This window comes from Odocoileus virginianus, chromosome 21, assembly GCF_023699985.2.
Source record: "Odocoileus virginianus isolate 20LAN1187 ecotype Illinois chromosome 21, Ovbor_1.2, whole genome shotgun sequence".
Classification (NCBI taxonomy): domain Eukaryota; kingdom Metazoa; phylum Chordata; class Mammalia; order Artiodactyla; family Cervidae; genus Odocoileus; species Odocoileus virginianus.
In genome coordinates this window covers 20,373,388-20,386,787 of record NC_069694.1, presented here as the reverse complement: position 1 = coordinate 20,386,787, position 13,400 = coordinate 20,373,388, and the positions used below count along the sequence as shown (strand labels likewise).

General features: G+C 46.2%; 1 protein-coding gene across 5 annotated transcripts in view; it reads right to left on the bottom strand.

Moving 5' to 3' along the window:
- Positions 1-2,565: 2,565 nt before the first annotated feature.
- Positions 2,566-13,400, bottom strand: part of CCDC149 (coiled-coil domain containing 149) — a 118,407-nt gene continuing 107,572 nt past the window's right edge. For all 5 annotated transcript variants that reach the window (XM_020897594.2, XM_020897596.2, XM_020897597.2 and 2 more), the window contains 2 exons: positions 12,725-12,841; positions 2,566-5,312 (listed from right to left, as the gene is read on the bottom strand). In XM_020897594.2, the coding sequence (XP_020753253.2) occupies positions 4,882-5,312; positions 12,725-12,841 (548 nt within the window). In that variant the 3' untranslated portion in view covers positions 2,566-4,881. The remainder of the gene's footprint in view (positions 5,313-12,724; positions 12,842-13,400) is intronic.

Here is a 13,400-nt window from a genome sequence, read left to right as displayed (position 1 = left end):
GGGTGGGATAATGTAAGTAATAAAGATAATCAATCACCTACATTGGGAAAATTACATTTTAATTTCAGGTAACAAAAAATATATAGTTATGATACACGATGATGGTAGAATCCAATAAAACAAGGTCTACACCTGAATAGAAGTTACTTCTTTCTTTAAATCAAACTGCAAAACAGCAGCTGGTGTGCTTTTTTAAGTCTATTGTTTTAAATTTAATAGGCTATCACTGGCCTTCGCTACGATCCCAAAATATATTCCTGGGCTCATATAGATTTCAGAAAGTCATACTTGTCAGTATTATGCAAACTTTGCCTAAGCATCCGAAAAAAAAATCCTCATTTAGTAGAGAGGTGATATGAAACGTAAGGCAGCACATCTATATCTATCATTTTAAATTGCCATCACGCTGTATCAACTTGTTTTGTTTTTGTGAGCAACCAGAATATGGAGAGACGGGGCCTTCTTCTTTTTCTGCTTCTCATATCTAATTAGATTCACTGCCGAGCTCTCTACTGCATCTCTCTGATCTTCAAATTTTTCTCTGTTCAGAAAGACATCTGGAAGACAAGGAGTATATAACAGTAGTGAGTTAAGGGGAACCCTTTGGCTTTTAGACATCCTAAGTGAGCCGTGTGAAGTTACCCTCAATATTATTAAGGAGGAACATTTGTTCCAAATGGAGGCTTCCACAATGAAAGCCAAGGGCAGGGGGGAAGGTGCTCAAATAGAGCCAAAGAGAAAGAGGGCACCAGCTCACGGGGCAACAGGAAATGATCCAGCCAGGAGAGCCCCCAGGTTTTGGAGGAAACCAAGAGGGGCAAAGGCATGCTGTGATCTGAAAGAGACAGAAAAAGATAACCCCAATGAGCAAGCAGCTGGTCTTTGAAATTCTTTAGAGAGAAGATTGGACTTCCATTTGGAACAATTCACATGGTGAACTGGGGTACAAATGCTCCAGTAGTGATAACACATCCCCCAGTTCACTCCAACACATGAATGCCCGACAGCAGAACTCTTTTTTAGAACTTCACCTAGTGATGGTGGTGTGTGTTTGGGAGTGAGGGCACAGAGAGGAACAATAACAGGAAAATGAATTTAGCTTCCTTAAGACTGCCAGCAGGGAAGAGGTTCCAGCAGGGGCTGAGCTGAATGCCATCAGAGGCCTCCTAGCTAGAGAGGCGTCAGGAATAGATGTTCCAGGGGAAGAAGAAGGGGAGGGGGAGAAGAGGTGGGCAGAGGAGGCACAGAAAGAGAAGAGGATTGGGGGTGAGAAATGCCTGGTTTACAAAAGCCAACCCATTTCTGTGAGCCTTCATTAGAAGAACGATAAACACTCACATGTAAAAATCCACACCCAAAGGCTCTCAGGTACAGAGCGATCTCAGAAAATGCCATGTGTGCATTTCATTAAGAGACCTGCCCGCTCAGTTTCATTTATCCAGACTGCTCTGCATTCTGCTGGCAACTGAGCTGGAAAAAAATAATGGAAGGACAGACATACTTGAAGAGGTAAACAGAGGTGGGAACACGCCAGTTACAAAATAGGACAGATGATGCAGAAGCCAGGGGAAGGGAGAGATGAGATGACATTTTTCTTAACAAACAACAACTGCTCCTCTCTCCAACTCTACATTTGCCAGTAATGTAATATTGTGGTTTTTAAGAGAAAAAATACAACAAGAACAGACGTGTGGTTCAGAGAGAATTCTGTTGGCAGCCTACTCAAACCTACTCCCAACTCTCCTACACTTCCCAAGACCTGATTTTGTTTCAGTGTTCATCCTTTTAGAGTCTGTATGTCCAGGGACAGGCTTCCTCGATAGACCTAAACCCATCACAGCAAATCCATCTTCCTTGCTAAGGACTGTTTAGACATAGGCATGTGACATGCTCAAATAGGCATGTGACGGTTTTAACCAATGAAATGTGACAAGTCCTAGGTTGCATGAAAGTATGGTCAGTTGCTCAGTTGTGTCTGACTTAGCAACCCCATGAATTGCAGCCTGCCAGGCTCTTCTGTCCATGGAACTTTCCAGGCAAGAGTTCTGGAGTACGTTGCCATTTCCTCCTCCACGGCATCTTCTCAACCCTGGAATCAAACCTGCATCTCCTACATAGGGAGGCAGATTTTTTTTTTTTTTTTTTTTTTACCACTGAGATACCTTGGAAGCCCTGACAAGCATTGGGTTACCTGCTCTTAAAACACACACACACACACATACACACACACAACTTCCTTCTGCCTTTGGACAATATGTGAGAACAAGTGATGGCTGGTGCTGTTGCAGCCATGTTGTTAGCATGAGGAAGTATCTGCCACTGGGGCAGGCAGGGCAGCAAGACAGAAAATGAGTTCCTTGATAACTTTCTTGAATGAACCAGCCCTGGAATGCCCTACTACTGAATTTTTGTTATGCAATATAATTCATTTCCCTATAGTTTAAGTTTCTTAAAACTGTGAACTGTAGCTGAGAGGATCCTGACTGATGCAGGGTTATTTGGTGGAGTAGAGGATAGAATGCAGCACACTTTCACAATGACTCATGAAAAGACAAAAGACAACTGTTAAGTAATTGCTGAAACTCTTTAATGTCTTTGGAACCATGTTGGATTGGAATAGCAAAGGAGGGACAGTATCACATGGGTACAGGGCAATGTTCGGATTACAAATATGACAGGATCAACTTATTGGCTACAATTTCATCTAATAACACAAGACCCCCAACCCCAAGCTGATTGGACATACAGAATTTAGGTTAGCATTTCCTATGACCCTCTGCCCTGAACCTCACACACTGGGACTCGCAGCAATTTTTTTATCCATGATGGAATGTGTTGGAGTTTATTATAAGTCCTGGTTTTCAGCAGGTGATGGAGGCCCTAAAGACATGCACCTGGCCAACTGTGTGTCAAGACCAAGGCTATTGTGGGGAGAGATTTTTCTTTTTATTATCCCTGTGTTAAATCTGGCCATGCTTTCCTGTGGTGGCTCTGGCATCCTATGCAGTAGGGCTAAACATCTGCAGGGAGTTTAGGCCTGGTGCAACAGGAAAACAATTGCTGTGGCTGCTGGCCTGAGCAGGAAGCTTTGCAGCTGCAGAAATGGCCTCTGGAGCGGAAGGTGGGAGAATAGGTGTGGGCAGGGGGAGAGGCTGGAGCACAGAAGAATGAGTGAATGGGGCCTTGGGGCCCAGGGGGCAGGGGTAGATGAGTCCAGCTCACTAGGAGCCACAGTGCACTGACTCAGGTGTGCCCGCATCCTGCTCGTGGGGGTGACCTCAGGTGAGTGGGGGGAAGGCAGCTGGAGGTCTTCCCAGTGCATCTGGGAAAGGACAGAACCTCTACTCTGCACCCTGCCCTCCGTCAGATTGAGACAGTGCCAAGTGTGATGGATCCCACCCTGCTGGCCGAGTGAAGCCAGGAGGTAAGATGTGGAAGGGAGGTGTTGGGGGAGGAGCCGCTGGCCACCCATGTGCATGTGGGATCCCCACCTGGGATCACAAGCCTGGTCTAAATATATCTGATTTCTAGGATGAATTGATGACTTTTCTACCTTTCCTACCTTGGGAACTTCTCTTTTCTCTTCAGTAGTCTCTCTCAAAGGAGTGATTCCGGTCCTCAGGGACATTTTGAGCTTTGGGATCTGGTTTTAGGTATTCCTGGGAAATAAACTGCATTAGGCACAAGGAAAGGTCTCATTTCATGAGCCCTCAACACCCTGCAGCACCAGGTGCTGCCTCGAAAAGCTGATTTTGTTCCTAAGGGAAGCCACAGGTGGGGGTGACCACTCTCTACTTTCCTGCTTTTAGAGCTTGAATTTGCTTCCACACTCTGCCTCCCCAGGCTGTAATAAAGCTACTTTGTTTTCCCCTCTCTTTCCACGCTAGGGCCACAAGCTCTGCCTTGCCTTTAAAACCTCAGTACCTGGCCACAGAGAGGGTGGCTGCAGCATTCTGTTGGAGGAGCAATGGCTAGAGATTCCAGGTGGTGGGGAAACCTGGATTGGTCCCAAAGCAGCTACACTGCCACAACCCACAGGACCATAAAACCCTAAATGCAGCCCGGGGTTGAAAGCAGAGAACCAGCACTCCCAGGTTTTGGCTCCCAGAAAAAAAAAAAAAAAATCAAAACACCATTGGAGTCCCCTTCCTCTCTGCTTGTCTACAGCCTGCCATTACTCAAGGTCGATTAATCCTCTAGAATTCCAGGCTGGAAAGTTCAGCTCTAGTAGTCAGCAGACAGGTCTCAACAGGCGTTGTGGATTTCAAACTGGAAGCCTAACCTTCTGAGCCCACTTAAGCCCCTTTCCACCTGCCATTTGGTGCCAGGACAGACAGGCTGTAGGCAGGATGCCAAGAACATCCACCCTGGGAGGTCCCACCAGGCCCTGACGTGATGGAGAGGAGCCGTGGGCCCTCTGGACCCACTATGCTCAATTACACCTTACTCTGCAGGCACTGAATCATGCCAACGACGGGCACCTGATGAAAAACCCCACCCCTGTCAAACCCTTTCCATAATTTTGACCAACAACTTTAAATGCTAATAGAAAAACATCTCTAACTAAAACAAATGCTGACAGAAAAGACCGACGCTGAAAACCAGCCATCTGGCCGACATGAGCCCGTGCCTGGCCACGTTTACAGCAGTGTGGCTTCCACAGAAAGAGGCTCGGGAAAGCTTGAGGACCCGTGTTTGGTAAATCAAACTCGGCTGGCCTCATCAGAAGATTCACAGTTTGCAACCGGATCCATGTCCCTTCTCATTGCAGGCTGGAGGTGTTTTAGGAGAAAGTGACTTCTTCGCTGAGCTGTTCTGATGTGTAATTCTTTATGTCTGGAGTACCTTCGACATGGCATCGTGCCCGATCTCTCTTCCCCTTCATGTTTTCACAGTGCTCCTTAGGCCTCCTCCACCCTCTGCAGTGTCCTTATCATCCGCCAGGGTGGAAACTTTGGCTTCTGGCTGCCTGGACTCAGAGGAGTCCGGGCAAGGTCTGGGGCACAGCCCATCGGCGGTCAGGCCTGGGGGGAAAGGCCCCATCTCCTCCCTCTGACCCTCCACGGGACTCTCTCTCCTGAGCCCTTCTGGGCCTGCAGCTGCCTGCTCCTCTGTCAGTTTCACGGTCTCCCTCCCAAGCCTGTTTACCTCTTCTTCCTCAGAAGGTACTTGGCCTAATGAGGGATGAAAGTGCTTGCTTTGGTTCCTGTGGCCCTGACTTGCTGGGGAGCTGACAGCAAGCCTCCCGGCATCCTCCCGCACTGCCAACGCCTCGGGAGCAGCACAACTTTCATCTTGCTTCTGAGCCTCCCCTGAAACAGACAGCGAATGGGGGGGGATCAGCATCAGACCTCCAGCTGGAAGTCAGCCCTCCCGTCCCCTCTCCTCCCAACCTCCAGCCCACTGTTGCTGGGCCTCCGAGGTAGAAAATGCTGCCGAAGGCAACACAGGACCCACAAAAAAGAAAGCAGCCACTCTGGTGACTCCTGTGTCATTAATTGAAGGAAAGGCGTCACTTGGGCCGTGTCTGTAACCCATCCTGTCCAGGCGTGTGGTTATCACCTGCTTCGCTCACCAATGGTGACTACTTGAGCTCATGAAGTATTTAAACTGAGGACAAAGGTTTTTTGTGCTGCGTAGCTCAGGGAAGATCTGGGGCTCTTCAGTAATACAAAGTGGTCCTGGCTTCTTTGGTGTGGGAAAAAGGAGTAGTTAGGAGACTGAGTTCCCCCTGCCCTCAATCTCCATCAGCACCTCATTCTTTGATGCTGACCGCTGGTACTTCCTCAATTTTAATAAAAGTTTTTATGCAAAATCAGCTTCAAGCTCCCTACCCCTCCTAACTAAACTGTTCTCCCTAAACCTGTATGATAGAAATTCTTCAGCTGCAACTAGAGGGGGATGAAAGAGAACGTGGGTCCCTGAGAACCAGCTTCCTGCCCCCATTTTCCTATTTGCTTGCTTTGTAATCAGGACTTGTTCAGCCTCCTTTTTTACAGACGTAATATGAGGCACAGGGCTCTCTAATGTCCCTTTTGGACCTAATAAGCCACAGCGGCTCTGCGTGCCTGGGAAGAAGCACTTGGGGAGTGAACTCTTAGCACCTGGACATGTGCATTCAACACCAGACACCAAGGTTCCCAGAGGTCAAGACTGGTTTAGCCCTCAGGCCAGACGGGGATAAAGTGTCTGGAAGAGCCTTGCTGGGCAGACTGCAAGGGTGAGGGGGCTGGGGCACGTTTCCTGGTTCCCCAGATGGAGCCAGAGTAGAACCCACCACAATCAGACCTGTAGCAGATACATGCAGGTGCAATTTCAAGCTGAAAGATGGAATTTGGGGAAGCTAGGGGAGAACTGTAGGAGGTTTGAAACAAAGTTGACTTGGTATGATCACATTTCACTTACTGAATTAGGTAACTATGTGTTTTTGAGCATTTAGTTACCCAATCAAATGTTTAAAAGTCTTAAGAAACTTACACATGGCTGAACCCTGGCAAAAACTCTGAGAAACTCTAGAAGAGATGAAATACTGATGAGATCAGCTGGACCATAAGACTGCAATGAAACAGCTAAGATGAAGGGTGGGGACAATGACAGAAGAGATGATGCAGAGAGAGTGGTGGGTGTGACAACTGACAGGCTGGTCCCTGGGGAAGAGGACTGTGGTCTTCTTCAGCAGGCAGAACTTGACCTCTGTCCCTACACCCCAGACCTCTAGTTCTTCTGATATAGATTTGTGTCTCACCTTTCAAAAGAGGCCATTTCTTTCTCTTTAGCTCTTCAGATGATCACAGAAATGCCCCAGGGACAAAAATTCGACTAATTCTTTTATATAACTCTAAAGCCTGTGTTTTAATTATGGACAACTCTCCTGAGAACTCACTGACCTCAGTAAGTATTGAATCTGAAAGCGAGACCATTACTTGTGTTTACAATGAGATTCTTGAACGTATAAATGAGTCACTAAAGCAAGTCTTGATTTTTAAAAAAGTAACTATTCAGATCTGTTCAGCCAGGATAGTGTACATTCCTAATACGTTCCTAATAGTGTATAGTTCCTAATAGGTTCCCATACTCCTTCTGCTCAGATCCAACCTGTTAGGAGAGGAACCTTCCCTAAAACTTTGCTCCTCAAAGTGGGGTCTGTGGACCAGAAGCGGCAGCATCACTTGGCAGCTTGTTAGACATGCAGAGTCCTACCCCAGACCTACTGTTTCAGAGCCTGCATTTTAATAAGATCACAGGTGATGTGGGTGGATGTTACAGTGTGAGAAACATTAGAACTGAAACACAAATCTGACCATGCCTTTCCCCAGCTTTCAAACCTCTAAGAGCTGTCAGTGCCCAGGGAGCAAAGCCCAAGCTTCTCCTGACATTCAAGGCCTTAAGTGACTCAACATCCATCTACCTGCCATGCCAACTCTCCTCGTATCCCTACGTTCCAGCCACACCGAACCCATCATGGCACCCAGCCCTGCCCTGTGCACCTTTGCCTGTGTGCTTGATGCCTCTATGACCAGCTTCATGATGCATCCAGATGATCAATTTCAAGAGTGAGCCCTACCCTCCACCTCCTTTATGAAGCCTATGTGATTAAATCTACCCAGAGGTAATCTCCCCACCGTCCTAATCCCCACAAAATTGTGTCTGGACCTCCAAGTGAACTTTGTGCTTTTAACCCTTAGATTGTTACTTACATATAACTATTTTATAAAACCCACCTGAAGTGTAATATCTTACCCAGTTAATTTTTCACCCTGGCCAGTGTTCAACAGTGGGGGCTCAATAGATAGCTTCTTAAACATTTGAATCTATGGACATTTACATCAGTGCATGAATAAATGAACATATTAGTATATATATTTCAATACTATCCATTAATAAATGAAAGCAATCCTCAAATTTAATTTATTCCAGGTTCAGGTTGCCACCCTAAAAGTTCTTAAAATGGCACTTTCAGAAAAAGAAAAAAAAAAGATTTCTAACTCACACAAGCATTTAGCAACACCTAAGATAACTCAGGGAAACAATCACATAATTTTTGTACTAACAAGTGGAAAATGTTACAGTGCTTGTACAGGAAACAAGGGAAGCACAGAGCCAGAAGGAGCCAGTTTCCAGCACAGCGCAAGAAACTTTACTCAAAAGGGGTAAATTATGGTCTTTTCTACAGCGAATATTTTCACCAATGTGAGATGAATAAAATCCTTCTGGAAATTACTCTTATGAAATTACTTCTACCAGGACACTTAATAGTATATTCTGGTGCCCCTGAAAAATTAATTAACCTTATCCGTAACAACCTAACCCCTAAACCTTTTGCAGTGCTTTTACTGTGGGTCAGGTTAATCTTCTCTATCTTAATTTACATCTAAGGGAGAGTGGTCTAAATTACACTGAGGCCTTCTGGTCACCAGTCCCCTGCCTCATGGCATTTCTTTAGATGACATTCTGCTCGTGTTCAAATGTATGAATCTTTTTAAAATGGCAAACCTCTGAGATTACCAGGGAGAACTTTTCAACGTTTGGACGGTGAGGGGAGGGGAGCTACACTGCTGTCGTCATTATAGAGCAAGACACAGCCACAATGAGGGATGAACAAGGCTGTCATTCTCTTATTTGGTCCTAGTGCACATTATTTTTTTTCCTGAGAAAGCCTAGATTTTCAGAGTCTCAGACCATATAGGGACCAGGCTCTGAGACAGGATTATGGGTCAACAGCAGGATCCACACATCCTCTTCCCCCTTTTGTTTATCCAAAAGATATCCAAAATGTATACTCAAGTCATGATCAGAAGACTGAGAAAAGTTACTGAAAACACCACCACACTTGAGCTAATAATGAGGGTCTCTGGTTATTCGCTGTGGGAACAAAATCTTCCTTAACTCTATGATTCTGGAATGCTGATCTTAAGCTGTGGGAGTTTTATTTTCCCTTTGAGAACAGACACATGGCATGCCCATTTCCATAAAAGAAAGATTTCTGAATTAGCTCAGAATTGGAAAATAGTATTACCCCCAAATAGTAATTAATCTGTGCTGCTGTAGCAAACAGAATTAGTATCATTAATACTTATTAATAACAACATACATATCAATAATGATGAGGCAATCAACTGATAAAAATGCGTTAGGACACAAATAGTGCAGAAAGAAAAAACATTTTCTCTAAAAGATGAAAAACAGTAGCTCTTTGTGGAAAAGATTGCAAGTCTCCTAAAAACATGTCCCCCTCCCCAAACACTGGCCCGAAGGGCACATTCATCTTCTTTTGATAACTGGTCTCTGATGGGCTTTGTCCTCCTGAGGGTGAGCTGCTTTCAGTTAGAATTAATCAGAGATACAGCAGTGATGAGGCCACCCCAGACACTGACAGCAGCTACATAAATGCTTCCTTGTTGCCACGCGTGCTGGCAAAGGATGGAGCTGGAACAATGAAAGCTAATGATGGGACTCTGGAAGCTATCATTTTGAATCAGACCATCCCTTATGCCACCCTTGTGAAAATCAAGCCAGGCTCAGACTCCATGTCAGGTTAGCAGGCCTGGGGGCTCAGCGAGCCCACAGCAGACAGACGGCTTAAGATGTCCACGGGAACACTGGATCCTGGCATGGGATGACCACTCGCCAAGACGTGGCCCAGATGGCACAGTGGGCTGTGCTGTGTTACGGGCCAGTTTTGCAAACAACCACATGCTTCTGGCTGGGAAGTCCCAGCTGTGTCTTTCCGGGTGGAAATCACCCGAGTCAGAGGTTCTCTCCAGGAATTCTCTCTGCTTGTGCTTGCAGGACCTCTCGGCTGAAATCCCAGATGATTGGCTTCTCCTCTTAAGATTTCATGCACTAGTATGGGTGATCAGAATGGGCTTCAAAACACAGCGGTGCAGAAGCAGGAGTGACTGAGCCTTGGTGAACCCAGGTCAGATAAGCAGAACCACTCATCTGATCCAAAGACTCATGATTAAAAAATACACAGCTGTGGCTTTAAGTTCTAAGTTTGGGGGTGCTTTGTTATACAACAGTTAATAATAGACAGTTGGGGAGCCACTTGAGATTTTCTGAGCACAGTACAACTATGATGGAAAACGTGCTCCAGAGGCTTTATCGTAGAGCAGCAGGATGAAGATGGGAAGGGAGTAAGGAGATTCTGGGAGGCAGGAAAACCAGAATGGAGGCCTTGCCCAGGAGGTCAGGAGGGCCCAAACCAAGCTACAGGTGGTAGGAATGGAGATGCAAGAAACTTTGAAGAAACAGTAGCAACAGACCAGATATAAATGGAGAAGGAAAGTGCAGAGTGATTGATGATGACTCTGAGGGTTGCTGGAGAGTTAAGTGACAAGAAGGAGAGGAAGCAGGAAGGGCTGTGATGTCACATTTGAGAGTCCATAGAATATCTTGGTGGGACAGGTTGTGCTTTGAGAAAAATAGGACAGTGACTCTGTAAATAAGACCCACTGGGAAAAAATATTTCAAATACATTTTGGTAGAGGTGATGGTTGAAGGCATGATGCTCAGCAAAAGAACAGGTAGAGGAAACTGTAGAAACACAGGAAAGAACCTTGATACCCATGTGCTGGGTATCAGTTCAGTTCAGTTGCTCAGTCGTGTCTGACTCTTTGTGACCCCATGAACCACAGCATACCAGGCCTCCCTGTCCATCACCAACTCCCAGAGTCCACCCTAACCCATGTCCGTTGGGTTGGTGATGCCATCCAACCATCTCATCCTCTGTTGTCCCCTCCTCCTCCTGCCCTCAATCTTTCCCAGCATCAGGATCTTTTCAAATGAGTCAACTCTTCGCATCAGGTGGCCAAAGTACTGGAGTTTCAGCTTCAACTTCAGTCCTTCCAATGAACACCCAGGACTGATCTCCTTTAGGATGGACTTGTTGGATCTCCTTGCAGTCCAAGGGACTCTCAAGAGTCTTCTCCAACATCACAGTTCAAAAGCATCAATTCTTCTGTGCTCAGCTTTCTTTATGGTCCAACTCTCACATCATATATGACTACGGAAAAACCATAGCCTTGACTGGATGGACCTTTGTTGACAAAGTAATGTCTCTGCTTTTTAATATGCTGTCTAGGTTGGTCATAACTTTCCTTCCAAGGAGTAAGAGTCTTTTAATTTCATGGTTGCAGTCACCATCCGCAGTGATTTTGGAGCCCAGAAAAACAAAGGCAGCCACTGTTTCCACTGTTTCCCCATCTATTTGCCATGAAGTGATGGGACCGGATGCCATGATCTTAGTTTTCTGAATGTTGAGCTTTAAGCCAACTTTTTCACTCTCCTCTTCCACCTTCATCAAGAGGCTCTTTAGTTCTTCACTTTCTGCCATAAGGGTGGTATCATCTGCATATCTGAGGTTATTGATCTTTCTCCCGGCAATCTTGATTCCAGCTTGTGCTTCTTCCAGCCCAGCGTTTCTCATGATGTACTCTGCATATAAGTTAAATAAGCAGGGTGACAATATACAGCCTTGATGTACTCCTTTTCCTATTTGGAACCAGTCTGTTGTTCCATGTCTAGTTCTAACTGTTGCTTTCTGACCTGCATACAGCTTTCTCAGGAGGCAGGTCAGGTGGTCTGGTACTCCCATCTCTTTCAGAATTTTCCAGTTTATTGTGATCCACACAGTCAAAGGCTTTGGCATAGTCAATAAAGCAGAAATAGATGTATATAAGTTATCTAATGCTGTACAACAAATTACCTTGAAACTTAGCACCTTAAGACTCTGGAGCCTACAGCAGTTTATCTGGGTGGTTCTTGCTAATGGTCTCTAATGTGGTTGTCATCAAAACCTTAACAAGGGTGGTTGTCATCTGGAGGTATGACTGGGGCTGGAGAATCTGCTTCCAAGATGGTGCACTCATGTGGCTGATGGCTGGAGGCCTCAGTTCCAGGCCACACGAGGAGCATGTGGGGATGCTCAAGAATCTTTGTGACATGGCAGCCAGCTTTCTCTACGGTGAGTGATCCAAGTCAGAGATTCCAAGACAGACCATGTGCCTTTTATAACTTGACCTCAGAAGTCATGTATCATCACTTATGTTGTAATCCACCAGTCACATAGACCAATGTGGGAAAGAACTATACAAGGGCATGAATGCCAGGAAGTGGGGATCATTTGGGGCCATCTTGGAAGCTGGCAACCACATTGGGGGTGGAGGAAGAAGCTGAGCAAAACTCAGCAAGATGTGAAGGATAGTTTAGCTAAAGAAATAAGACTACCACCTGGAAAGAGATCTGGTTCTAACCTCGTTGCTTCACCTGGCACCTTAAATGGGCCCTTGATCTCCTTTAAAACACACTGCCTCCAGAAAATGTGCCTGGTAAGGAAGATTTTTCCTTCATTCACCTGATTCCCAGACTACTTACCACATGTCAGGCAACGTGTCAAGACTTCCCTAAGGTTGGCAGTGTCTCATCTCACTGTCTTATAGGAAAGGAAACTGAAGCTGAAGTTATCAGTCCAAGTGCTCACTACCAGTGTGATGTGAGGCTGGAATATGAACCCAGGTTGCTTAAATCCTGCACCCTCACTCTTTCTACTACACTGAGAGTGCAGGAACCAGTGTTCTCCTGCTGGAAGCTCCAAATAAGGGGAAGCACGAGGGATGACCCAAAAGTGCTGCAGATGCTGCAGAAAGGTGAAGGACTGGTGTCCACTAATCCCCTGCACCAGGCACAGGCCAGGAAACAGCCAAGAAATCAAGGGCTTGCTTACCATCCTTGGGACTTGCTTTGTTTTCAGCGGGCTGCTCCACGAACTTGAGCAGTGGGGATCTTGACCTCTGCATAGTGGGAAGAGCGGGGTCACTGAACAGTATGGTGTCTTTGCCCCCTGTCACAGAAAAGAGGAAAATGGACATATTATGTCACCAATGGAGTGGTGACCACACTCAGCCCACCCAAGGGACGCCCCTTCTTCAATCATAGACAGTGCCATGGTGGAGAAGGGGCAACCTACCCTCTCCACAGTGAAGGCAGGGCAGAGGGGTCCAGGGCCAGCTGCCTATGAGTTCTGAAGTCTGCTCAGAACACAGATGCCCACAAATGCCACTGTTAAAGAGTAGCATGCTGTGTCTGTCAGAAACGGAACGGCTTTCATCCGGGTGAGACAAAGCAATACTAACAAGAGCAGTAGCGCGCTCTGAGTGCAGGCTCTGGAGCCCTGCTGTAGTGCTTATGTCCTGGAGCCCATCACTTGCTAGCTGGGTGACCTCGGACACGTCACTGAGCCTCTCTGAGCCTCAGAGCCCTCATCTGTAAAGTGAGGAAGCCATCTCAGGGGGTGGTGGTGATAAAATGAACTGATGCACGGAAAACACTGAGGCATTTTGTCAGCACTCAAGGAATTTCACATATTGAAATGACTGTTTTATGGTATGGGTAGAACTGCC